This window comes from Syngnathus leptorhynchus, chromosome 7, assembly GCF_054491065.1.
Source record: "Syngnathus leptorhynchus isolate UIUO chromosome 7, UIUO_Slep, whole genome shotgun sequence".
NCBI lineage: Eukaryota > Metazoa > Chordata > Actinopteri > Syngnathiformes > Syngnathidae > Syngnathus > Syngnathus leptorhynchus.
The window spans coordinates 6,074,358-6,101,611 of NC_141201.1; the positions used below are offsets into that span (position 1 = coordinate 6,074,358).

Genomic DNA, 27,254 nt, shown 5'->3' on the forward strand with positions numbered 1-27,254 from the left:
TGGCGTTGTGCGCATGCGTTGGAGTGGCCAGCTGTCAAAAGGGTGTGAAGGCTGCCTGATGAAAACTTCAATTTAGAAAAAGGTCGCCATGAAGAAAAAATATGAACAAAGAGGAATATTGCACAGATATGGTTAAAGTGAGACAGGGGACATGTAGGATCATGAATTATGCATGTTTGTTGGAACTGCTGCAATAGATCACCTGACCCCATCTCTTGGGACATGACACATGGAAGCAAGTGGTAGTGTGTTTTCAACATGATATCACACAGCAAATTATATTATGGTCACAGCTAAATGGATGGAACGATCATAATTTATTTACATCAGATACATGGGTGTGGGGGGGCCCTCCAAAAAATAAGATGAGATTCAATATGAAGGAACTGCATTATCTGGGTCATTGCCAGCACCTCCTCACCCTGAGCCCTTAACTGCTTCCTCTCAAAGCCACACCCTTCCCCCACTTCCTCGATATCTATCCTGCAATAATAATTTAAAAAAAAATGCAGCTATGGGACATCTTAAAACATATGGTCACATGAACTCCATTGTAGATGAATGAAATGGGAATGGATGCTTTAATTCGAAATGAGAGATCGATACGGATGTTCTTGTGAAAAGAGCAATGTCAGAATGATTGAGGATATTCCTCCTTTCCGCATGCACCTTTATAATGAATGTGAGTACTCAAGCATAGAGGCCATCTTTGGCCTTCTTCATGCCGGATCACTCAGTATGCAAACCATGTGAGAGCCACATTACGACTCTGAAGACAAATGAGCGGTTAAACGAAAGTGACGATGGACTGGGGTGGGGGTTGCACACTGGAAGCCACAATTGGAATAAAAAGCAAAGACTCAGATTAGAGCAGAGGTTAATTCTACTTTGGGACTTTTGTAGCGTCAGCACGGAAGCGATAGACGAAAGACAATCCTCTTCCAATTAAAGATCCGCTCTGCATTAGAGATTACACCAGATTTAGGGTATTAGACAACAAAATGAAAGCAGTGTTGTCAGAGTCACACCCTGATCTCGGATGTGGTCTCTCCATGGAGCTTCAGTCCTCCCCAGTGGTTAGTGTTGGTCAAAACAGGTTGCTTGGAATTCAACAGCATGTTTTTTTGTACCAACAGGGGGAGACGCAAGCCCGCATTCTAATCATTGCTTGTCTAGAAACCAAAGGTGATTTGAAATGTATATTACTGCTGGTGAGGTCTGATGTTCAATTTGATGCCCATTTTTGCTAAATATTTGAATTAGTGGGCTCCAATTAAAAATTTGCCTCAGTTTGTGAGCTAACTGATATGAGCTTATTGTGAAACTATTCATATTTTTTGTGATATGATTGTTTGGTGGCATGCGTGCTGTGCCTTAATTAGCTCATTTAAAATTGGGAGTGTGTGTATTAGCGGTTATGAGCAATTAGGACAGCAAGGCATTCTTTGCTTTCCTACGCATGATAAGATACACTAACTTAGAATTATCGCCTAAATCTCATTGGTTATGGCCAATTTCTTTTTAACTTTTAGTAGTTTCACTTAATCATGTTAGTTGGATTAATACAGCTTTTATGATAGCGACAGTTTGATCCTGAAATGGCTCTAATCAATTTGCATCACATTTGAAGGGGAACATTGAAAATAAAATGAGTTGTTCAACAAGCAAGACTTTTTGTGTGTGGTGGTGGTGCTGTTGATGTTTCTTGTTGTATTTCAAAACGAAAACACTTTTCTGCACTGTTCTGTTCATTTAAAACATTACTGGTTTATATATGTTTATTTTTTTATTTTTACCTTTTCCCCTCTAATGAGGATAAGGATGAAACCTTGAGCCATTGCTTCTGTTTGTATGTATTTTAAGAACAATGAAGAAGCCAGGTGTGTGTGTGTGTTTGTGTGTTGCAGAAAGCCTCCTGTGAAAAGATAAGATGGTATTCTCCTTTCTTGCAAAATGAGTTCATTAGAGAAGTGAAAGACCAACGCCGCGGGGATTCAGTGTTTCTGTATGATAAAGGACTGGAGCAACTGATTGGAGGTAGAGAAAAAAAGATTTTCATTTCCTGTTCTTCAGAGACAGCGACGCTATCAGAGCATCAGCAGAGTGCCTCGGTTGTGGAAAGAAATGGAGAGCGCCCGAGAGGACAGACGGAGCAAGTTAGAGAGGTAAATGCCAGGATTTTGTAGCTCCACCCTAAAAAGTCACCTTTCAGATTGGAACTGAGCGGAGTCGGTCAGAATGAGTTCAAAGATATGCCAAAGCCTGTTCTGTGGAAAAAGTCTGTCAAAACGAGCCATTCGGGTTGTCTCACTGCAGGAGGCCAAAGCCAAACCAGTCAAAATGAGGTGAGCATACGTTCCCCCAGTATTAAGGAAGAAATGGATGATGATAGGGGAAGATAAAATGAACCGGTGGTCTTGATGGACACCCGATAGTGAGGCAGGCTGCTAGGGAGATGCTGAGATGACAGCTGAAGCTGAGGAGGAGGGATACACTGGCTCCGCTCCACTGTTTAATATAGATCTGCAGCGATTAGCCGGGCCCGAGAACACAGGATGTGTCCGTCAGTCAGTGGAAGGGAGCTCAGAGGAAATTGCCACAATAAAGGCCACACATATAGCAGGAGCACACACAAGCCTGTGCATTTATATGTGCACACAATCAAAGAGTGAACTCGGTCTAAAAAAGTCGCACACATAACACACAAAATTTGGATGTGCACAGCAACACCCAAAGTCAACATACTTATGCACGTTTGTTCTGTTTTTCAGTTTGGAGGATTATTCAGCTATCAAAAGGAAAAATCCCGAATGGCCTTTACGTTGTGCAACTATTGATGCCTTGAAGCACATACTGTAGGTACTACGTTGAATGAAAATTCTTCTCCAGTTTAACATAAACCCTTTCCTCATATTGAAGTCTGGATATACAGTAGCCAAAGACTGCTGTAAATAGTAATAGTAATAATAATAATAATAATAATAATAATAATAATAATGCCTGCAACCCTCGTGGGGACAGCCGTACAGAAAATGGATAATAATAATAATAATAATAAAAACTTGTGTAGTAATCTTCAGTGCTGTAGAACTAACTACACTGGATCCCACTCAGGACTTTTTTCTTTTTAACTCTAGTTAAACATGAACAAAAACATCTTATGTTATATTTTGCCAGCAGCACCCATTATCAACATATTGTCAAATTATTACCTCTTTGACAAGGTTAATCAAAACTGAGTATCATGTAAAGAGTATTTTTGATCATTATTTGCATTGAATATCATTGTATTATAAAATATATCCGGTGAAATTATCTTATACTTAAAAATGGAGAATATTTCAGAGCTTCACCAGCACATGGTTGGTGATCATTTTGAATGTTATCAACCATATACTGGATGTATGTTTCAGATTTCCACTGGACAGGACTAGATGATTTACATATTTTTCAAATATTTGTTTATGTGCCTGTTCCACAATATTTGTTGTGGTTCTCATTTTGCATCATAGTGCTCTCATACTTCTGTCACTCAAATGTATATATATGGCTCTCGTGGATTGCTGTGCAATTCTTCCCTAAAAACGAAAAAATAAATTGCTTAACATATAGCTCTGTCAGTCCAGCAAAAGTGAGCATTAACTTGTAAAATGTGTGATCACCAGTGCTTTTATTAAAATCCAGTGCTCATCCCAAAAATAAAAACGACACAAGGCACTTTTATTTCTCTCCATATATCTTTATTATTTGATGTTTCTCATATATTTCCATCGCTTAATTCTATACAGGTGAGGGTTGTCAATACAGTCTTTTGTAGACATAGTACATAGATTTATAAGCTTGAGAGGAACTAGAGAGAGTTACACCCTTCATTAGATAATTTGGCAGTTGACAACAACAAGAGACCGATATCGTATATACATATGTTCTCACTCTCTCTCGCACACACACACACACACACGCACACACACATCTCGAGTACATTATACGCGTACATCACGGCATGCACACATAAGGCTGACCATCCCTACCTACCCACAGACGCAACACTCAAATCCAAACCAACTAACAAACTAAACACACACATTCATGTATTCACAGGATAGATTACACCACTGACAAGGAAATACACCTGGTTGTACAGTACTTACCATATTAGATTTCTCTCCATTGTTCTTTTGGGTAGTAAGGAAGGAGATAAGTTGACTTTTAGATGTTGAACTTGAAGTCCAGATTTGGTTTCTATTACGACAAGCTCAGAAGGTGATTGAGTAAGCATGAGGAAAATTAGTGACAGAAGGCGGACACTTGATAGAATGCACATTTTAAGTTTGCACTTATGGAAGGTAACTTTCACTTGGGGGGCCATTGTAACAGTCTTTCTATCCATCACACACACATACCAACGCACGCACGCACACGCAGCACACACTGCTTCACAGTGTAGAGAACTCTTAGCAACTCTGTCTTTATGGTCCAATATAGATGGAATAACAATACTGTCACATTGCATGAAATAAGAGCAGAACAAATATATATTTGGCTTCACTGATGTAAGAGAGAGAGAGAGAGAGAGAGAGAATACCTGAATTTTGCTACATATAATAATGCATAACTTACCAGTACTGTATCTTAAATGATACAAATGTAATCATGTGGGTAACGTCGAATTGAAATGATGACTAAAGTGCAATTTAAATACAAGCTATATAACTTAGATGAATTCAAATAATTACAATACAAAATAGGGTTTTACCCGATGAAACAGGCGGTGATGCACATTAGAGAAACGGAAAGACACCGTGCTCACAAATTGAGCCAACCTGAATTCCAAAAGAAGATTGATGTCATCTGTCTTTACCTACATGACATCCAACAACACGGCCAGATTTCAGCTTCACAAAGACATAGGGTGCAAGAGATGTCAGGAAAAAAAAAAAAGAGGCAAATGTGGTGAAAGGTAGCCTCCAAGTTTTGTAATGATACAAGGGATCCAGAAGAGGGCCCTCTAAGTAACTTGAATTAGAACTGGAGGGTCAGATCAGACTGCATTGGTGACAATGAAGCCTCTGTGTTGGTCATTGCTGGGCTCTGGAGTGATGCTCTTTGATAAACGCTGCAAAGATGATGATGATGAATGCAGAAAAAATATATCATTGCCAAACATACACATCACTCGCCTGATAAGTAATCAGATTGCTCTGATGTCATCACTATTCCCAGCCACATACAGTAAGTAGTGTGACATATCAACCGGTTCTTTAGCATTCCAAATGTATTTAAATTAAGAAATTATACAGAGTATTTAGTCAGCAATAACCCTTCTAGTACACAAACTCTAACCATGCTTACACGTGTTTGTTATGTATGTTTACATTGCAGCATGCTGACAGCTTTAGCAGTTGTGTCAATACTGGACAATATGGCCTTACTACATCTTATCACAATGTTACAATAAGGATGTTGAGAGGAAAGTTTTGTTGTGGTTCTCATCATTACACTACAGCAGGTGTGTGTGAGCGAGCATTCAATGGGCCTGAATGAAAGCACTTCACACTTTTCACTCAGGTGATAGGCTACTTGCATTGTGCAGTGTTTTCCTCCCAGCTAATCTCTAGCCTGTGCTTTTTCCTTTGATGCTAACTTGCAGTCATGTGCAGAGGAAGGCGGGGGGGAATTGGTTTATTTATTCTTTGTAATTGAGAAAAGCATACCTGTTTGAATGTGCCCTTGGCATTGATTAAGTGGTAGACCATGTAAGCAGGCACACAGATTAATGAGGACACCCCAATACTGTAGCCAAGAGCCGTGGTCCAAGGTGGATACTGGTAGTCAAACAACTTGACCTCAGGCGGGAAGGCCAAGAAGCTGATGATAATGAACTGTCAATAGAAACAAATGGAATGCATAAAAAATCGATATACACCGATATGTGATTGGAATTTCTTGCGGTGTGGAGATGAAAGATAATGTGAGTACAAGGAGATATTCCAAAGTATCTGGGGAGCTATTTTAGCTGCCCTTGGGATCTGAGTAGCGATAGGCGAGTACAGAAACCAGGTACCGGTATTGGTGCCATCTGTACTCATGATGGTGGCCATTCTCTTGTGGCCATTTTATGATCAGTAACTAGAAATTAGGATTGAAAATTCTCATTAATTTTAAGCAATTTTCACGATATTGCTGTTTTCAGATATATATGTCTTTCTTTAAAATGTCATTGTTTTTGGATATATCAAAAGTCCTATATGTATCGGTACCGGGAAAAATTGGTATCGAACATGCCAAGTCTTGAGGTATTCGCAGTTGGGCTGATCTCAGCAAGTAAAGCATAGAGCAAGGAAGAACTGGAGGAAATAAATAAAAATGAGCGACAGATGATATGCAAGTGTCTCACCAGAAGAAAGATGGGGCAGATGGCGACCCAGCAGATCCTCCAGAAGCATCCCGGGTAGAACCCGAGCATGAGCTGGATGTCGTTGCAGAATCGGGTGGTGCCTGAAATACACACATATTCTCATTAATATTTCAGATGAAATACTATTCAAATTCTATTCCTTGATCCAATAAGGTCCAAACTAACCATAGAACCAGGAAACTGCGACGACTTCAAGCAGCACCACAGTGATGACGGCAGGGCCCGTGGCATACTCCTCAAACAACTTCACCACAAAAGCTCCTCCCTGATTCAAATAGAAAAACAAGAGTGTCAGAAAATTCCCATTTCTTATCACAAGCCTTGCCCAGGCATGATTGTGTTACCATGTTGCATGTGTAGAGCCTAGCCGTTAATTACCCCCTTACCTTAATTGCGGGCCGGAGATAAAGGAATTACTACTTTAATCTGATTTCCATCATGTAATTGTAAACTACAGCTAATGACATTAGCTAAATGAAGCAGCAACACACACATATTGAGTATATACTTAGAAGTGATAAAAATAGTTCGGAAATTGTGAAACACGCCGACTTACGTATGTGAGGGTGGAGAGCGCCCCGAGGTAGCAGACGCAAACGAGACCAAAGACAAAACGCTCTCGTCTCTTAACCAGGACATTGGGGAACTCGTCGAGCATGGCGGTGACCACACCCTCCAAACCGGCAAACTGGAAAAGGGGAACGAGCGGATAAATGAACTGACCGCTTATTTCCATAACATTACAATTGAAATTTCCATTTAGAGGCGGAGCAATAGCTGACTGATAAATTCATCACACAGAACACTGAGTCAACAACTTACTGTGCTATCCAGACCCAACATAATGATCATGAGGAAGAAGATTATGGCAAAGAAGGTTGCAGCTGGCATGTTTGCAATGGCTTCGGCATAAATGATAAAAAGCAGACTGGGTCCTAGAGAAAAAAACGAAAGACACAATGGCTGTTAAAATGTCATCAATTTCGGGAAAAATTGTTCGCATAGTTTCTTACCGGCATCCTTAGCAACAGCATCAACATCCTGCTGCCTCATCTCAGCCATGTAGCCCAGTACAGTAAAAATCACAAAGCCAGACAGAAAGCTGGTGAGGCAGTTCACCGAGCTGGTGATCAAAGCATCCCTGAAATGGGAGCAGAAACGATGCGTAGCGTGACTTGTGAGTCAAATCTGTAAAATGTTATTCAGAATTTTAGCTTGTCGACTCACTTGTAGCAGTTGTTGTGAAACGGGTTGTAGCTGGCATAAGCAAGGAGAACCCCAAAGCCCGGACCCAGTGAGAAGAAGATCTGAGCTGCGGCATCGATCCACACCTTGAACAAAATATTGTAGGTGGTAGAAACGAAACATTTCAATCAAAGGACTTTCTGCAATACCCAACCCCCACAATATTTTGCTTACGGTAGTACTGAGCAGTTTCTCCCAATCAGGTTTGAGATAAAAGACCACACCCCTCCAGGCCCCAGGTAGAGTGGCCCCACGGACGAGGAGCACCAGGAGCACCACATAAGGAAAAGTTGCTGTCACCCAGACCACCTAAAAGAGGGAATAAATCAACTTCCTGTTTCGATGTTTACGTGTACGCCGATGACTGTGATGTCATCACATTGCCGTTTTCATTCAGGGGAAATTGAATCAAGTGAAGCTGCTAAAAAAAGATTTTCAGGTCTGGTTTGTGGTCTCACTGGTGAACCGCAGAAGATTCTTCTCTAACCAACAGCAATGATGAATGATATATGATTCTCTTCATTCTCCCCACTACAACCATCCATTCATCCTAAAGTCCAATTACCCAAACTGGTAAAAAGGTCACGTTACCTTTCCAGATGTTTTGACTCCCTTCCAGATGCTGAAGTAGACGATGGTGAAGATGAAGAGCAAACAAAGGGCTAACTGCCAGCTGACCGAACCGAGCTGGTGCAGACCCGAAGAGAGGTGCACCTGCAAAACGTGTCGACTGGAGAAAAAAAGCCAAGGGTGGGGAGAAAGGTGAGGGGAAAAAAAAAAAAAACTACAAGATGCTCACAAAAGAAAAATGGAATGTGATTAAGGCACAGTGCATTGAATCCATAATAGATCAAATATCTCAAAGGAAAATCTGACTACACATAAACATATTTTTAAATTTGACAATCCAGAACCATCCTCCCCTCTACATGCCTCCACATCCCACTTACATGCACTTACGTATAGAACTCCTCGGCGGGGGAGGTGGACAAGTTGGACCACGAAATGTTACTGTCGGTGGACATGTAGCTGTGACAGTTGCCCGTGTTCCAGCTATTGGTGCAGGTGGTCCAAGGGAGGGTGGACTGGAACGACGACAACAGGTAGTACAAGGCCCACGCCATGATGGTGTTGTAATAGAAGGCAATGTAGAGGGCTATGACGCAGATAGCAAAGCCGATACCTGGGCGAAGGGAACCAGATGGGAACACTCAAGTTCTGGCCTACACATCTGCAATACGCCGCCATTTCCAAAGGATTATACTCATTCTGCACAGATCAATTTTCAAACCCATGCTCGAGTGGCTGACATTTCCCAGTCTCGGCAAATTAACATACAAACCAATTTCCAAACACCTGGCATTTGCCGTGGAAATGTGACAATTTCCATAACACAGTCAGAACATCTCTGGAAATGTTCAAGAGGGGAGTCAGAGTTGCCGGACTCGGCAGGTGAACTGAATCTCTCCTCCCCCCTCCTCCTAAATTCAAGCAATTGCTCAACTAATTTTCTCCATCTGCTCCTACCTTTGAAGATGGGGCAGATATGTTTCCAGATGGAGATGCAACCATTGCGGTGAAACTGGCCGAGAGCCAGCTCCATGTAGAAGAGCGGCACGCCTCCAAACACCGCCATTAACAGGTAGGGAAGTAAAAAGGCACCTGAGGTGAGGACACGGAAGACAGGGGTTAAAAAAAAAAATGCGATTGATTAGCAATCTCATCCAAAATACATATAGATGGATGAAAAGGCAACATAAGAATTTATTATTATTATTATTATTTTTTTTTTACAACTACTGATATCACATCTCCCTTTTGCCTCCTATCTGATCATCAACGTGTTTTGTGATTTGTGTTCGCGCATATTTTCTTTTTGTCAAAGATAAGAGTTGATTGAGCGCCTGCCTGAGCAACAAGTTATTAAGCCAGAAGGGGACCGAGGCCATTCCAATAAAACAAAACCCCTCACAATTAATATGGTCGCCCCTATCAAGTGTCTCCTTGAGCCCATCTCACACATAAACACACTTGGAAGCAACACAGGAAATTGCATAGGATTTATTATTACAGATTCAATAAAAGTGAGAAGGGAGGCTGTGTTGTCTTTTGACACACACAGGCGTTATTGCTTAATTTTACTATCTGGATTGTGTAAATATAGTTCTTAAAACATTTATTCAACCTATTTGTTCCATCCAACGTTATGAATTGCGCCTTAATGCGGGCTCACGACCAACAATGAGGTACTTAAAAATAAATTGCGATTCCATTACAACAATTTAAGCCGAGTTAATCAAGCATAACATTCAACAACTAAAATATTTTTTAATTCATGAACGCGTGTAAATAACAAATTTGCCATTTTAATCCATAGAGTGTTTTGATATTTTTTCTTTGAAATTTATCGATATATCTATTTTAGATTATTACGTGCTACTTACTGATGTATTAAGTATTACGGAAACACAAAAGGAGTTGTTAGCAATGTTGTCAAGTACTTTTAGGAGTCCATAATGAAGACGGTGTTTTTCAATGCAGATTAACTAATTTTAATTTTTGATTTGCATGAATATATAATAAAATAAATATATATATATAAAATAAATATTTTCACCCTTTTTTCATACAGACACCCTTCCCACTCATCTAAGGCCTCACCTCCTCCATTTTGGTAGCAGATGTACGGGAAACGCCACACATTTCCCAGGTCCACCGCATAGCCAATCACAGAGAGCAAGAAGTCCATCTTCTTGCTCCAAGTTTCCCTCGGCCGGTCCAAGCTGGTTTGTTGGACCACCAGAGTCCTGAGACCTCCCAGCGGCGCGGCGGATCCGGAGCCGCCTGCGGGCCCTGAGGTCGAACCTGCGGAGTAAGCTGCGGAAAGGCCCGCTCCCTCTTTGGCGCTCTGAGGGCTGGACGTAGTGAAGCCGTTGGACACCTGTTGACCAGGAGTCGGACTCTTGGGTCCTCTCTCCGCAAGACCGTCGGCCAGCATCAGTCGACAGTTTTCATCCTGCGTGCCTTCCTCTTCTGCCTTCACCTCCCGGCTCTCCTTTCCTCGCTCGGCCTCGCTCTCCCGCTCGTCCTTTGTCAACATGCTGGTCATCATCAGATCTTTTGTCTCCATTGGCTCACGCTGGTAGTTGTGTTTTGGTGAGGTAGTTATGGCTGGGAAGGGGTCGGTGAACGCAAGATGGTCTTGGTGCCCGATATGGTGCCCATTAGGGGAACCAATATGGTGAACAGAAGGGACTGTAGACTGTGATGGGTTTGTCACCAAGAAGGAGGGATTGCAGACAAGAGAATTTTGACTCTTCTCCATCAACTGTTATCAAGGAGATGAAAAGCAGGGGAAAAAAAACAAAACATCAACTATTGACGCAAGAACATCAATAAAAATGAATCATTGAAACACCAGTGCACTCTAGGTTCAACTTTGAACTTTTATACACTAGTTTTGGATTTGAAAAAGAGCCGTACGGTAGATAAAATACATGAAGTACGGTGAGCAATTGAGAAAAGCCACCTTGATTCACTTAATTTCCTTTCGTATCCAATTTCATGTGGAATGAATCAGAGTTGCATAACTTTTGATTTTTATCTGACTAAAAACAGTCAGGAGAGAACAAGAAAAACTACCTGAAACATCCACGCATGGTTTTATAACCGCTAATCGATGGTGAGTTAGTCTAAAAAGTAACTAAGACAAATAAGTCATCACCATAATTTGTTCAACAATTATGTTTGCTCTGCGTGAGAAAAACAAACAGAAAATAACGAAAAAGACAAGGCGAGGAGGAAATAAACGCAAATTTCAACTCAAAGCAGCAATGACCAAAACTGATACAGATTCCCTCGCACAATATTTCAAATAGTCATTTTAAAAAAGTATTCTTCCATTTAATTGAACTCAGATTCATGTGCATTATTGTAAATGTGTAGCCAATTACAAAATTATAAGTTGTTGCTGAAATCGAAATTGAGTTTATAATAGTAAATATGATAATCAATTTTCTTTTTTACATAGGAATATTCATATTGAGTGATATATTCAACTGAGTTGATTAAAGCTAACTTATTTCAATGAGTCAAACTCATTTTGCAACATTTTTTGACTCTGAACGGTCAGGTGAAAGCAGTTGAAAACCATTATCTCGATCATGACCTAATTTCAGCTAAATACACAAAAACCTTTGACCAAAATAAAACATTTCAAGAAAACAGGAATATTCTTTGCCCTATCTAGCTTGCTCAAGTTACTCCCAAATCCATCATAAAATACAGTCTAACTTTATGTACAAAGACTTTTGTCAATCAAAAGCTCTAAAATAAGTCAAAGCAACAATGTGACTTCAAAAGTTAAATATTAATGAAATCAATTCCTGCAGAGGTGAAAGTTTTCTATCCAAAGCACATCAACATTACCTGTTGAGTGAGTTTGAGAAAAGTCAGCAGCAGCAGCAGCAGCAAATAAAAACAATTGGGAAAATCCTTGCCAAGGGGAAAACAGCATAGACTAGTACACGGGGACAGACATATTTAACTGCCCATTGAGCTCTCGAACCTCTCTCGTTACTCCTCTGTTCCTCCCACTCCCTCACTAACTCGCGCACACACATACACACGGACACACAGCAGCAATGATGCATACGCATGAACAATTGATACTGGCTAAAGGTTGGGCATGCTGGGAGCTATTCTCATGAAAAATCCAGTGATGATACAATATGAAGTGGATTGTGGATCAATTTTACTCACCCTGTTATTAGTACAGATAGACAAACACTAACAGGTGGTTGATTCCCTTATCTTATTTTTTTTTCCTTAAATGTACATTTTATTTTCTTTGTTCACCCGCCACCATAAAGAAGATAAGAATATAAAATATACTGCCGTCCACATTCCCTCAAAATCACCCGGTGAGCATGGTCCTCTCTTCTGTTTAGCTCATTTAACAGGTTTTTCAATTGGGTTGAGGTCTGGGGACTGATATGGCCATGGGAGGAGAGAGGTGAATTATTTCTACAATTTTTAGTCTGACGATACTTGTAGAATAAAAATACAATTATTTTAAATGAAAATATTTTAAGGCTTTTAAAAAATCCATTGGTCGGTCAATGCTATTTTTTTTTTGTTTCAAGCTAAAATTTTTTTATTTAATCCTAAATTAAACTGAGGAATCTGCCATTTGAAATTTGTACACTCTCCAGGAACTTATGGTGCATGTTTTTTCTCCCATTCTGGTAAATGAACATTTTTTTTCCAACTAACCTTGGCACGCAAGTGTATTCTGGTAAAAATGCAGATAAGTTATTTTAAGTGTCTTGCACATTTCCACAAAAACACAAATTGCAGCGCGCACGCTTTTGCCCTCAACATATGCTTCATCATATGAACATGTGTAAGAAGCTAAGCCCCGCCCCCTCCCTAAATGAAGACAGTTTTAACTGCATGTTTTTCATTCCACGGGTTTGAACCGAATGATTTCCAATCTGTGGGAAGCTTTAAAAAAAAAAAAAAGTAATGCAGAACAACACCCGTTAGTCTGCCATTGGCATGTACAAATGCTACGCTTATCAGAGTCTGGCAACTCTCAGCGGTTTTCCTGCATACTCAACTTTTATTTTCTTCTCTATGTAATCTTTTTGCAAGTATGCTGACAGAGAACACAAAGGCTGCTTCGGTGAAGAGTACAACGCCCAAAGGAAAAAGTTCAGAGGGAGTAACATGGGGGAGTCTGATATGTCTGTGGCCAAGGCATGACCCGATTAAAAACTGGATACAGTTTCGATGAAGGGAAAAAAAAAATAATGGTGGAACGAATCAGTCGAAAACATACTTATTAAAACAAACATTCGGGAGACTTTGACTTTAAAAAGCACATGGGAGCTGAAAATAAATGAAAATTATAAATACATTGTGATAGCCTATTCTGCATGGATTAAAGTGATCGTTTAAAAAATAAAAAAATAAAAGTGCTCTGTGTGTTCTTACCTTGGTGTGTTGAGTAGGATGTAAACCAAGAGGTCATCACATGTCCAGTCTGAACCCCATCGCACGTCATTGCGCACATTCTAAAGTGTTTGCTGGCCAGCAACAGCTTACAGGTCATTACAAGCAAGTCACAGGTTGTCTGTCTCTTGGCCTAACTAACTAACCCATTTACAGACACCCTGCAAGAGACTTGGGCCAAAAGGCACCATGCCAAGTACAGGAGTATAATCAGGATACTCGGCCGGGTTGAAAAATGGTGTGGCGTGTCTACTAAAGTGTGGAAAGTCGAGGCAGCCTAGATGTTGAAATTAAATGAAAGTGTGTTTACTTACCGGTCTCTCCTTCTCTTTCAAATCCAGCTTTTGCAAATGTGTTGAATGTCATTCCAGTCAGCATCAGCTGAGGCACTAGGTTAATCCTCATTACACACACATACATACACACACACACACACACACACACAACAGGAGAGGAAAGGGAACAAATGAAATAGTGCAAGAAGACAAAATGTGAAGAATTACTCGTGTACTGTTCGACATTGGATTTTTATCTCTCCAATTCCCACTTAAATCCTTTTCATTACGCCTCTCTGACATAATTCAAACTCTGTTGTATTGAACACATACTAAGGGAAGTAGAGTGAAATGTCGGAGTGATGGGCCTGAACACAAAACAGCGCCCCGGAGAGGGCTGATCCAGAACCAAATACAAAATTCCTTTCTCTGGTCTGAACCACAGTGGGATCCCAACCACTCCTCTGAACCCATTTAGATTATTCATTTATTATAAGATTATAAAACATTATAAGATATAATTATATTACATATTAAGAGAAAGAATAATTAAGTACTGTACAGCTACCTAAAAATCTACTTAAGTAACATAGAAAAGTATTTGTACTGTTACTTCCCAGCACTGCATTTGTTTATTTATTTTCAATTTCTTTACAATAATGTATTTGCAGAGTTAATGAGAAGGTGAGTGGGAGTTGAGAGGTCAGGCACTGTTTTTTCACTGTGGCACGCTATATATAGCGCAAACCATGTGTTTGGAGAGAAATTTGTTTCCTGCTTTTGAAGTTTCTTAGAAAAGCAAACATTTGGGAATGCATAGAAGATAACGAATGTAAACAAATGGCATGCACTTATTTGTGGAGTTATTTTGGCCTTGCGGTTATTGGCATGGTGCAGCTGTGAAGAAAGATTACGCAAATTGTGGCGGAGGCCTAAATATAATTTAGTAGATATCACGCTTCTGACTGAATCTAGTGAAGTCTTCGATGACATTTCGACACTTCAAATAAGGCCTTATTAATGTGACGTGACACAAGCAGTGTTAAAAATTGAGATTTATTCTTATCTAGAACAGTGGCATGTTTTTAAAGAAACATGTGGAATATATAGAAGATTTAAAAAGTTTACACAGCCCAGTTTGAATCCCATTTTTTTATGATCTATAAGAGAAATCATGTTAAAAACCTTTTCATCCATATTTTTTTTTTATGCTCTTGACAGACTTTTCTGACATTTTTCTAGTGACAGCTCTTGTTCATTTATATCAGTGAGGAGAATGGTTAAAAAGAATTTAAAAGGTATCAAATTTGGCTTATTATTGGTTTAAAAAAAAAGACAGTGGATAACATTACCGAGTTCACTGTTGCATAGCTAGTCACTGAAATTTGTGTGAATGTTTGTTTGTCTCTCTGTGCCCTGCGATTGGCTGGCGACCAGTTCAGGGTATAACCCACCTGTCGCCCAAAGACAACTGGGATAGGCTCCAGCACATTTCCTTAATCTTCCTAAAGAAACGTGTCACCTCAGCATGATGTTGCTACCAACATGTACCATATTGGGGATAGTGGAAAAGGGTGTGCACAGTTATGCAACCATATGGCTGTTCTAATTTTTACTTGGCCCTCAAAAAGAAATGGCAAATTTTTTTTTTTTGACAAGAATTATCTTTTTTTTTTTTTTATGTGAACTAAAAACATGGCAATTTAACAGGGGTGTGTAGACTTTTCATGGACAATTCATTAGAGGTAAGAGCAAAGGATCAAGAGGGTGGAGTTTTAAAAAAAGAAAGGTTGAGGTTAAAAACATGGCCGTCCACTGTCCACACTTAGGCCAGAGAACCCATTGGGTCCCAGGCTGCAAGTATAACAGGTTCTTGATTCATGACCTCCAGGACATCAGGAGAGAGGAATTTTTTGTCTACTACCACCTCGTACACATACTCTGAGAACCAATCATCGGTCATAATGAGGTAACCTGCGGGGACACAGAAACAACATCAAATTAGGATACCTGATGGATGATCACTTGGGCCTCTATCCACTTTACAAGTTTAGGAATCCCAACATGAAGTGATGTGAGAGCCTGAAGATGTTTTGGTCTGAGCAACCAGACCGTATTTGTTATCTCGTTTGAACTTTCCTGTCATTCTCGGAGCTGAGAATCCCACACACGGTGGACATCAGACTACAAGGGCCTAAACAATATATCACGGTGGTATGTGTGTGTGTATTTTGTCCGAGTGTTCGTCCAAGTACGCAAATCGTACTTGGCACGTTGCCTCGCCTGCTACTGATGTAGACGGATGGGAACACGCGTGTTGGGTGGCATAATGCTGGCCGTCATTATTTGTTTTGAGGAAAAGGTTGTGGCAGCCATCTTGCTTACAAGTGTTTCAAGGAACATAGAGTATAAGGAATGAACGTAAGATATATAAACTGAGAAAGCACATTGACAACTTTCCCGAGGAGCAGAAGCTGCTGAAGATGCTGAGAATATAATTCATATTTTGATCTATGTTTGGTCCTTGATGGTGAAAGGATCAGGTATCAGGACCATAGCCCATCTGGAGCCAACATCCCATCAAATTGAAAATTATGAAAACATAACAATTGCCAAACTTTGCTCCAAACTATGCAAACGTATAAGCAAATGCAGATGTGAGCGCTTTAATATCGGGGGGGGGACACAAAGTTAAACTTCTCCTTCGAGAAGAGATTATTAAAAGGCCTCAGGGAAGATGTCAAGCTCATAAACATACGCCACAGCCTTAACTTCCTATTTACCCTGAGACTCCCTTCCAAAATTAACTCTTATCTACCGGTACGTGCCTTTGCTTTTTATAACCCCCCCTCGATGAATTCTACCTGTACAATGAGGCCAGTCCCGATCCATCCATCTTATGTCTTTTTCATTCATGTTCATACTGGAAACATCAGTTTCCCTCTTAGCTTGAGTAGGAATGAGTAGTGAATATGGCTGCCAAAAGGCTGAAGCACTTGTCTTTCCTCATCTGCTGGTGTTTACGAATGTTCATGTTCACACAAACAGCCTCTGGTTTGTGGATTTAATAACAATACGAGTCTCCCCCCCCCCTCTCGCTGTGTACTGTATGTGTGTGTTGCCTGATGATGCGTGAACAAATTTGCAGTGGAATGCCCAGCCGAGTTACAAAGACCATGACGGCTTTGCAAGAAGATAAACCGCAGGGATGAACGGATGAAGGAATAACAACAGCTCGACAGTAAAGTCTGCTGCGGAGGTATGAAGAAGCATTGGGGGGGGGGTTGCATTGAATAAAAGCTTATTGACATGTGATCGAGTTGCATGCTGCCTTTTGTTAGGAGCCTGAATATGAAGCTTGATTTAATTAAGGATTTACAGTCGGAAACAACAATTGTAGAGTGCGCATGAAAAAAGTCACACAACATGTGCAGTCCCTATAATTTGTCAATAACAAGCAGTCAGGAATGTGTGTTGAAAATTAGCCCCCAGCCCTTGCGCACTAAGTAAATGTCTATTAAGAGAAACATGATGAATTTCAGCAACAAAATATGAAACTATATTTGCTTGAATACTCGGCTCGAACACTGAAATGCCCCAAAAATTCTGTCACCCATTTTCTTTTTTTTTTAATAATTCCAGATGCAATCAAGTATTTAGTGGTGAGGTGACTTATTTTGGTGAGCAAACTAGTTGAAATGGGCTAAGCAGTTAACATGCATTACATTTGAAACCTATTACTGTTTTATTGTCATTTGTGGGTAAGTCTTAAATCGTAGTTGAAGCAGTCAAGACTGCACTAGAAATGTGTGTGTGTGTGTGTGTGTGTGTGTGTGTGTGTGTGTGTGTGTGTGTGTGTGTGTGTGTGTGTGTGTGTGTAAAAATGATCAATTTATTTTTAAAAACAACAATAACAACAACCTCACACACTTGGTTACCTTTGTTCCCACGGTCATCTCCCCAGGAATTCTCCACTCTCCACTTTTCATAACCCTCTTTTCCATCCTGAGAGAATCAGAAAGAGAAGACAATGAAACGACGAGCGCAAAGAGCAGGGAACATGTGAGAGTTCTGAAAGCTGGTGCCACTTAAAGGGGAGACTGACAGCACCATAAATCACTAAAGACAATTCACAAAGAGAAAAGTTGGATGCAATCAATCACACAAGCTCCTTTTGGCAACCCCCAGTTGTATCCATGATGGACCGCGTCCAAAATGGACACCCTCACCGATGTGTTTGTGTGTGCCTACCTTGTCGGTGACAGCGGTGAGGATCATGGCGTGGGTCATGAGAGAGTCTCCGCATAGCAGCCGCTCTGCCTTAGTGAGGTTCTTGACTGAAATTCCAAACACCAGCTCGTGGTTGAAGCTGCAGGTGCGCACATTTTCAAAATTATGTTCCAAGATGCTCAAAACAAAATATTTGCTGCGACTTGTCTAACCGTGCCATTTCCCTGTGTAATCATAATTGATAAAGAAAAAAAAAAAGTAAATACAGTAAACTCATAAATATTTGCATATTTCTGTCTATCCTGCATAATTTGTTAAATAATTTGTTTTATATTGGGCCCAACAAATAAAAGTAGTGCTTTGCTGCCATTTTTGTGGGATCGTGTTGCCAAGAAACCATGTTGAAGTGAGATGAGGAGCTTTATTTGGACAAAAGTAGTGCTTTGCAACCATCCTGTGTTATTCATAGGCAAATATATGACTGCCTGACTGTCTTGAATTTGGCCTATGCTGCCGCCATAGGGATGGAACACACAAATTCTGAGGACTTTTTTTTTTTTCCATTTCATGCAAATTGTTATGAACTGCCACAGGAATGAAAGTTGATCTGCGCCAGAAATGTAGCGCAAAGCCGGCTCGGTCGGTGGTTAGATTTTAGCATGGCGCCAGTAACTCAGACAAATGGCGGTGCACCTGAAGGGCAGGCGTGAGAATTATTCTGCTGTGATAAGACAGATGCCTCGTGGAAGAAGAAAAAAAAAAAAAGAGGTCTGGTCTTGTCATGCTATAGTGAGCTAGTACAAATACCACAGCCATGCAACTTTGTCAAATTGAGTTGGGCTGGTTTACGCTTCTATTGGATTATCTTACACGACCGTTGATCTTGACATCAAAAACAATTTCGTGATTCGCTTCAGTATTTTTAGCTCATCTGCACCTTCGCCCAGGAAAAAGTACGTAGCGCTAAAACAGAAACAGGATGAGCAGAAAACTCACACGTTCATGTCGTTAATGCCCAGCTTGCCGTGGAAATGTTTGTCCACGTCACAGCCGAACCACACGGCCTAAAATAGAAACACGTCAACACGTTTAAAATAAGACAACAGATGTCCACTTTATAGCCGATTAAAACTTACTTCTCCCTCTTTTATGGAATCTGCAGCCGCCTTTTTGAGAAGCTGGATGGGCTGATTGTTATAGAGTGTCTGGCTACCTTCGACCATATTGCCTAGGAACTCCACACTGTACAGCTTCCCGTAAGGGTTGTGGGGTCGAGGGTCATTCACGAGGCAGATCTGACATCAACAAAAAAATGGTCATTTTAGAAACTTGTGAACAGCACCAAAGATGACTCATACGCACATACTTTGTCCTGCATGTTGTAGAGAGGTTTGACGTGCACCCTGTAAAACTCTTGAGGGGTGAGGGGTCCCACGCGATGGAAATTCTTATCCTTGTCCCGGTACTCCCAACAGATGGTCTCGGGCGGGCTGCCGAGACAAACGCTCGTCACCCGGAACACCTTCACGGCAAAAACACAATAAGGCCATCGTTTAGCATTGTGTGACGCATGTCGGCGAGTTCAATTACTTCAGTAGCGGGATGTTTCCAAAACCCCTTGACCTATATTTTAAGCAAACAAAAAGCTGACTGACCTGGGGTCGTGACCCTCCAAATGCCGTACAATACTCATCGACCATCACTGCTACTCATCTCACCCTGTTCAGCTCCTTTTTCTTTCCACACCACTTCCCTCCCTACAGCCATTTCTCTCATTTCCCTTTTTGTACCCTGCAACCTTTCTTCATATGCATCTTCCTGCTGTCCAAAAGAATGATTTCCTGTGATTTCCCTTCTAACCTCTGCTGAAGCTCTCAAGAATTTCCCCTCTACACCTCTCCTGTCCTGTTTTTTTTTTCTCTTCCCCCAGGACTGAATACATACAACTGGTATCCTGAATGATAAGAAGGGACTGGACAATGAGAAGCTATGCAGACAGAAAAATATGGCACATTTGGTGTGATGAGAGTTGGAAATACAACATAAAGGATCCCAAAAATGTAAGGAAGACATGATGGGGACAGCTACTACCACTCCGTCAGACGGGTCACCTCAATACTTCCCAAAGTCGGAATGACGAGGGCACTTTGATACTGCAAAACATCAAGCCCACTGATGCGATTGACTCCGCCCCCTCCCACACACTTGCGTAGGAGAATGTTTTCAAACCAAACAAACGATCCTTGAATAACATCCGCATGATGAGACAAAAAAAACAATAGTGTCTTAGATTAGATTCACTCAATTAATTTAAAATTAGGGAGCTGTGAAACAAAAACTACAGACTACAAATGGCAAAATGTGCATCGTACAGATTTGAACTTTTTTTTTTATACTTATCAAATGTCCTTGTACGACACCCATTTTAGCCAACTCATTCTTTTAACATGAGCAAATTCTCCATTGCAGCTGGCAATGTTTCCCAAAAACAAACCACTTCCAGGTGGGCAAACAAACACTGCCGACCATCGGGCCCACCTCAGCAGACACGCAACACCGTGTCCGCAACGTTTGCCGTCTCAAGAAGTGGACAAACACGACGCCGTGTGTTGGGAACGTGTCTCAATCGGAGGCTAACGATTGTAATGTAGGCAAGAAGACAGAGGATGAATTGGAGGCTGATTGACAAATCAGTTTGACTTTTTTCCACCACATTGAGTTTTGGAGATATTTTGATTGCTCAGTTTGACTTTTCCAGGGGAAAATAAATCCCTGCCTAATTTATGAACATGAGTACATAATATTATTATATTACATATTCTCGTATTGTTTCTGCACTATTGTTTTATTTTTAAAACCTGATGTGCTAGAGAAAAAAAACAAAGATTCGCTGCATCTCTAATAAAAAAAAAAAGTTAAAAAAAAAAACTTTTGATCAGGGTAATTATTGTTTGAATGAAGGCATTTGTAAGACTTATTTGTAGCTCCTGAAGACATTACTCTCAGTAAACTATTATTTAATAGCACCCTCTTCTGGTTAACAAGAATCATTGCTGTGGTGGGACTCAAATGCAATATGCTTCATAAAAGAAAAAGACTCAGGGACGCACAAGCGATGAAATAAAAGTGCTCTATTCATACTCTGGAACAAAAGTTGCACTATAAAAAAAAAAAAGGTGCAGTGTAACCTCTGCCATGGGCTTAATGATGCTTACTATTATGTTTGTCAAGTGTCATTTCTCTGTCATTCACTTTGTATTTGATAGACTCCTGCAACTATTCTCTCGACTGTAACCTCAACCTTCTTAAATTGTATTCGAAAACAAATGTTACACACAAGGATGCAGCTATGAAAACAGAAATCGTACATACCTCCTCTATCATGGTGTGAATGGCGTCGGAGATTTCCGATTCAGTTGCTTCACTGTCTACCATGCTCCTCAGTTTGAAGCAGTATTCTCGAAGCTGCAAGACACAATCGGAGATAAAAAAATTAAAAAAAGTCAGCGCTTCCAATGTCAGCAATTGTTGTGTGTCTTAAATGGAATACATGCACACCTTATGATTGAGAATGCCATTCATTCTGCGAGAGGCCTCTGAGCTATGTGCCTCTGGGAAGCATTTCTTTGGTATCACACCATACTTTTCTGGAGAAAAGACAATAGGATACAATGTTTATCCATTTTAGTACAGTGACAATTATAGGCAAGATAAGGAATGAGATAATCATTATGCAGGTTGTTAAAAAAATATTGAATGTTTGATTGATTTCTCGATTTGACTATGCGGACTCCAACTAACCAATGAGATTGACCAACATATCCCACTGCCCTCCATCGTTGGCTGGATTGGAGAGAAGGAACTGGAGCAGGCGCCCATCCATTAGCTCCTTCCTCTGTGCCGTCTCCACAAAGGCGTGGAGGAAGAAATAACACCGCTCAATCTGTCGAGAAAACACAAAAAGTTAGTCATAATATAAAAAAGTAAGTTAGTTTACCCCAGTGGTGTATTATCCTCTCATAGTGTGGAGAAAAGGAAAATGCATGCACCTCAAAATCTCACCTTGTCCCAGAAGAAGAGGTAGGATTGACTAAATTCAAATTCCTCTATGTTAAACTTCTTCATGAAGGGAAGACGCATGACATTGAGACATGAAAAAATCCAACATCTTCCTGATGAAGAAAATAAATAAAGAGGCATGTCAGTTTGGGGAGGACTCAAACACAAGTCCAATAATATGATGGAAATTGCAATATCATAGTGGCATACTGACAAAAGTGGGATCCACATCTTTAGGGTGCCCATTTAGTTTAGTATGGTTAGGTCGACATTATGAAGAAATCAATCATTAAAGGAAACTGCAATGTCCATAATGCGTTTAGTTTATGGGCGAGTATGCAACCATTGCTATAACACAACCGGAAACATTATTACTACTTTTACCATCTTTATTGTTAAACATATTAAAACGTGCAAAGCAGCTTCAGCAATTCCACTGCGCCATATTGTTATATGATAAGCACCAACAAAGTTAAGGGGGAGCATAAAATTTAATGAGATGAGGTTTTATGATAGTGATTAATTTTTCTCTCACACTCATGGTAATAAAGAATGTTGCAATGCTACCACAAACATTTTATTCCCAGTTATGAAAGCTTTAACACAGGTTTGACCTGGAAAGGATGACCGCAAGTTCCCAGTGAATAAAACAAACAAAACAGATAAGAAATAGAATGGAATAACTACCTGAGCTTTTTTGGTTAGTGACAGGCTTGCCCTCTGTGGGGATAGCATGCTGAAAGATGTGTACCGTATCCTGGACGGTCTGCCGGTGGAGGCAAACTTCCAGTGGGTCGATGCAGGTTGACACATTCTGGGCTAACAGGTAACGGGGCTCTGCCTGCAGGCGCTTGAGAAAGCCGGCAATCTTCTCTTGACTGAGACCTGGAATAGCAAGAATGGAAGACAAAGCCCATGAGCATATACTGAAAAAGGAGAGAACACTTAATTGGACAATGAAAAGGGGATGGGTTGCATAAATATACGTTGCATTAAGAAATTGAACATGGTAGGGATCATTGATATGGGCAAGGATAATATAAATAAAATAATAAAAACACTATTAACATAAATCTCGGCAAGCATCCGCGTGGGCTGAAAACTAGGCTCATGCACAGCAATAAAATTTAAAAAAGAAAAACAATCCAGATGACGCCAGATCCTAGTTGAAGCTCCGTAAAGGTCGCAAAGTTCTTACATTGCATGACTAATTAATGAAAAATCTTAATTTGGTTACTGTCGTTAAATCAGCAACAACAAAAGATGACTGACGTGTAATCTCACGCAAGATCAAGGTTGGGCACGTCTGCTGTGCATATTCACGAAACCTGAAATTATTGTGTTCCTTTCACATGCATAGATTGACAGTTTCGTTAGCACATGCACAAGTCCACTAGTAACAATCTGAGCTACTTTCAATAGTTTTTTTTTATGAAACGAGTGCGTCTATTTAAAGCGTGATGGTTTTTTAAATGCTTTGTTCATCTTCCAAATACAAAGCTGTGAACTTAAAGACAAAGCCATCGTGCTTGGTAGACATGCTAGCTTGAGAATGCTAACTTAGCCGATTAGCTTCCTCAATTGTCATGATCAAGCTGACATGCATAGTCAGGCTTAAAAAAAAATAACATGGGCATTTAAATGTGAAAAAGCAGCAGCAAACCTACCAGGTTCCATATTTTCTTGGAGCTTGAAGAGTGTTGTTTATCGTGATGAAATATAAACAAAACAAAAATCACCGGTTCTTAGTTGACGTCAGACTCCGTCAATGTCAATGAGGGTGCGCTCGTTTCAATCCCGTGTCAAGTCTTGGACGTTGAGCTGGGCGGAGTTTAAAGTGGAACTTTGTGAAATTGTAACCGCCCCATCCCGATACGCCGTTTATTACACTCATTCTCTAACAAAATTCTGTCTACTCTAGTTAATGACCGTTCTCAGCATAGTAGTCTAAAATGGTTATGTTGCAAAACTCACAGATGAATATTGCCCCAGGCATATTGTTATCAATATGGATAAATTCCACATGCCTCTTTCACAGCAAGAAAATGAAATGACCAGATAAGTTTCCCAAAAGTATTGGATACCCCCCCACCCAATGCCATTCACCCAATGTTGTGCCAAAATGGAAAAATGACAAATGCAAAACTCACACAAAATACAACATTTTATTTCTTGAATACATTTCCAGCGGCACATTACATAACGAAATATACATTTACATTAGACACCTGTGTAATTCATATATCTCTCTCATCCTGTTATATTTCCTTATGTACCTTTCAATTATTTTTTACAATACTAAAAAAAATATCTTTTAATAAATTAAGTATATCAACAGTGAAAAAGCGGCAAGGCATTTAGGGCTGCTGCAAACTCAATGAGAAATACAATGTTGAACTGGTGTCTTTGCCCGTTTTCTTTTCTCCAGATAATTATTCTCATGAAAATTAATTCTGTCAAAAGAACATTTAGAAAAGAAAATTGAGTTTCATCACAGGAAGCATGAATACTCTCAAATCGTATTTTCCCTTGCTCCCTTTTGTCAAACTGATGCCCCAAAAATTCATAATTTAAGCTACTAATCTTGCCTAGTTGTGCATGTAAGCAACTACCTTTGCATTGCACATTTAATGGATGCCATAAAAACAGAATAACTTCAATTTCACATTCAGTATGTTTTTGCCAGAACTGGTTAAAAGGTTAATTCAGCCTTTTACATGTCATCAAGTTATGACAGGAAAATATATCATACACATAGTACACAGGTACGGTGAGCTAGCAATCCTCAATAGGATGTATCAGAGAGCAAAATGTTTTCAGAGTGCAAAAATCTGTTTTAAAAAAAGAAAGAGTGAAACCTCTCGGGTGATTTTATCCTGACACACAATGAAAGTAATACGCAGTTACAATACGAGTAGAGAATAAAATCTTCAAATATTCATGCAGTACCACGTACTGCACAACATTTTTCAGCAAAACAAGCACATGAATTGCAGGATTTGACATCCTGACAAAATTAAAAAATACTATCACACGGGACGACTGAATTCCGGCAGCGGTCATAGTGCAGCAGCTAGCAAGGTAACAAAAAAAAAAAAAAAATCCTACAAAAGAACATTTTCATACACACAACAAATCCTACACTGATACACTTTCAATACCTCACTAATGAACGTATGATTTTATTTGAATGGGATCTATTTGCCAGATCATTTTTAGACATGGGGCACACCTTAACCTCTAAACTGGCCAGCAGCCGGACAAGCTAAAAACCTTAATAAGCCTTTATCTTATATTCCCACTAAACCTGGGTAAGGTGTTAAGCTAACACAGACTAATTGGATAAAAGCTTTGGACAGAGTCGAGCTCACCGCAACAATCACAGCCTGGCCAGGGTTAGTAAATGCCATATGAACAATTTACCACATAGTGTAAATGCACCGAGCATTGGTAAAATATTAAATTATACCTGTCTCCCAAAAGACTGTCAAAAAGAACCTCAAAAATACAATTTGGTGCTATACACTCACAGTATTGTCAGTTATTTGGGGGACCATGGTGCCCTTTACTAGTCTTCCTTGATCAACCGTGGTTTGGGGGACGTGGTTTTACAATGATTTGGTTTTGAAATTCTGGTTGTGTTTTGCACAGCTCCATTCACGGGCCCTCTCAAGTTACTCCGACTGAAAGAGAAATGGAGAAATATTGATTATATCTGTGGTTGAATGAGTGACATTACTGCAACAAGAAAAATATTATAAGTTTGAAAAATAATGAATACAGAATAATGGCATTTTGGTATCGAGACAACCCTTCGAGATGAATTTAAGTTATTGCATATTCCATCAAACATTTACTTTCCCTTCATACACTTTTTTCTTGTCATCGTGTACAGTAGACACAAGTCGAATTTATTCTCCTAAACGTCACATACAAACTTACATTTGTGGACGAGTGACTGATTTTGTCAAATTTGAACTTCAAGTTGGACCTCGGTGAGGTTTTATTTTTCCCATCTGGAGAGACCGGAAAAGGAAGAATGAACCACATGTTCAAGAGGGTAAAAATCAGGAAGAGGAGCTCAGATATTACCCGTGGAGCTGCGGCACATGATGATGGGAGTTCCTGACACGGGGCTGTCGATGCTGATTGAAGGACTGAAGGCAGAAGATGATGCTATGGAGGGATGGCTAGCCTGAGTGACGAAGGATGAATAATTGAGAAAAATTACACATGAAGCAAAATGAAGAAGTTGAGGTTGATCTCTGGCACAGATTGGAGAAGTTGTGTTGAGTGTCTTACTGTCTCTAAGTCCTCCAAAGCTTCTGGATCTCCGGTAATGCTGCTAAAACTGCTGGTGCTTGATGACGACCGAGAAATATTTGGCCTGCTGCTCGCGTTTTCCTTCATTTTAGTGAAAGGCCTGTAAAATGAAACAGACATTAACTTACCAAGTGTTGGGTAATTTATATTAAAAGCTCCATTTCTTTTCTAGAGCATTTTTTTTCTCATTTGGGGCAATGATGAGCTTGCCCCTGCTATGAGCGATTTTTAGCTACACACACGAGAGGTAACCTCTTGACCTCGAGGCAGACATTCTAACCACTACTCCACCACGCTTTTTGTCAGCTGAAATTGAATGTACCTCACCTTTCTTTGTTAGGGCAGATCTCAGGTGAGCTGGGGTTGGATAATGTCTCTGACCTCACTTCCTGGGACAGTGGGCAGACCTCTGTAGACTTTTGGTCACTATATCAAAAAGAAAAATTAAGAGCACCATCTACAGAATGTCAGAGACAATACTGCAGTCTGGTAAATAAAGATCAACCTTCGAATGCATTTTTCCGACGGAGTTTCGATGCTGGAGTGGAGACGAGGGAAGAGTCCAGATCGCCTTTTGACTGGGCTCTTTAAGGAAGATTTGGTTGACAATGCAGGGGGCTTGAAAAAAATACAATGGAGTCCTTGAAAATTCTTTTAAATAAAATGAGATGACATAATCGCTTCTCCCT

At 40.2% G+C, this 27,254-nt stretch overlaps 3 protein-coding genes across 11 annotated transcripts in view; all 3 read right to left on the bottom strand.

The window, feature by feature from the left end:
• Positions 1-3,734: 3,734 nt before the first annotated feature.
• Positions 3,735-14,848, bottom strand: slc6a4a (solute carrier family 6 member 4a). Of its 3 annotated transcripts, none has more exons than XM_085916041.1 (14): positions 13,661-14,848; positions 10,325-10,991; positions 9,191-9,325; positions 8,624-8,846; positions 8,255-8,393; positions 7,838-7,972; positions 7,646-7,749; positions 7,432-7,559; positions 7,241-7,353; positions 6,975-7,106; positions 6,584-6,683; positions 6,398-6,498; positions 5,715-5,882; positions 3,735-5,116 (listed from the first exon to the last, which is right to left on the bottom strand). In XM_085916041.1, the coding sequence occupies exons 2-14, from the start codon at positions 10,986-10,988 to the stop codon at positions 5,042-5,044; spliced, it is 2,217 nt and encodes a 738-aa protein (XP_085772167.1). In that variant the 5' UTR covers positions 10,989-10,991; positions 13,661-14,848; the 3' UTR covers positions 3,735-5,041. The 3 variants fall into 3 exon arrangements, with proteins under 3 accessions (XP_085772167.1, XP_085772166.1, XP_085772165.1); XM_085916040.1 differs by having other exon boundaries at positions 12,092-14,848; XM_085916039.1 differs by having other exon boundaries at positions 10,325-14,848.
• A 317-nt stretch (positions 14,849-15,165) lies between these two features.
• blmh (bleomycin hydrolase) lies at positions 15,166-24,061 on the bottom strand. Its single transcript, XM_085916043.1, has 12 exons — positions 23,910-24,061; positions 22,930-23,127; positions 22,246-22,355; positions 21,985-22,126; positions 21,742-21,830; positions 21,556-21,648; positions 19,550-19,705; positions 19,320-19,478; positions 19,180-19,247; positions 18,205-18,322; positions 17,892-17,958; positions 15,166-15,927 (listed from the first exon to the last, which is right to left on the bottom strand). Exons 1-12 carry the CDS (start codon positions 23,917-23,919, stop codon positions 15,779-15,781), a joined length of 1,359 nt encoding a protein of 452 aa, XP_085772169.1. The 5' UTR covers positions 23,920-24,061; the 3' UTR covers positions 15,166-15,778.
• A 344-nt stretch (positions 24,062-24,405) lies between these two features.
• rap1gap2a (RAP1 GTPase activating protein 2a) overlaps positions 24,406-27,254 on the bottom strand; it is a 35,459-nt gene continuing 32,610 nt past the window's right edge. For 5 of the 7 annotated variants that reach the window (XM_085915896.1, XM_085915897.1, XM_085915898.1 and 2 more), the window contains 6 exons: positions 27,071-27,183; positions 26,893-26,991; positions 26,545-26,665; positions 26,335-26,437; positions 26,185-26,258; positions 24,408-25,925 (listed from right to left, as the gene is read on the bottom strand). In XM_085915896.1, coding sequence (XP_085772022.1) covers positions 25,917-25,925; positions 26,185-26,258; positions 26,335-26,437; positions 26,545-26,665; positions 26,893-26,991; positions 27,071-27,183 — 519 coding nt within the window. In that variant the 3' untranslated portion in view covers positions 24,408-25,916. Of the gene's footprint in view, positions 25,926-26,184; positions 26,259-26,334; positions 26,438-26,544; positions 26,666-26,892; positions 26,992-27,070; positions 27,184-27,254 lie in introns of all 7 variants that reach the window. The other 2 variants (XM_085915895.1, XM_085915894.1) reach the window with 1 other exon arrangement.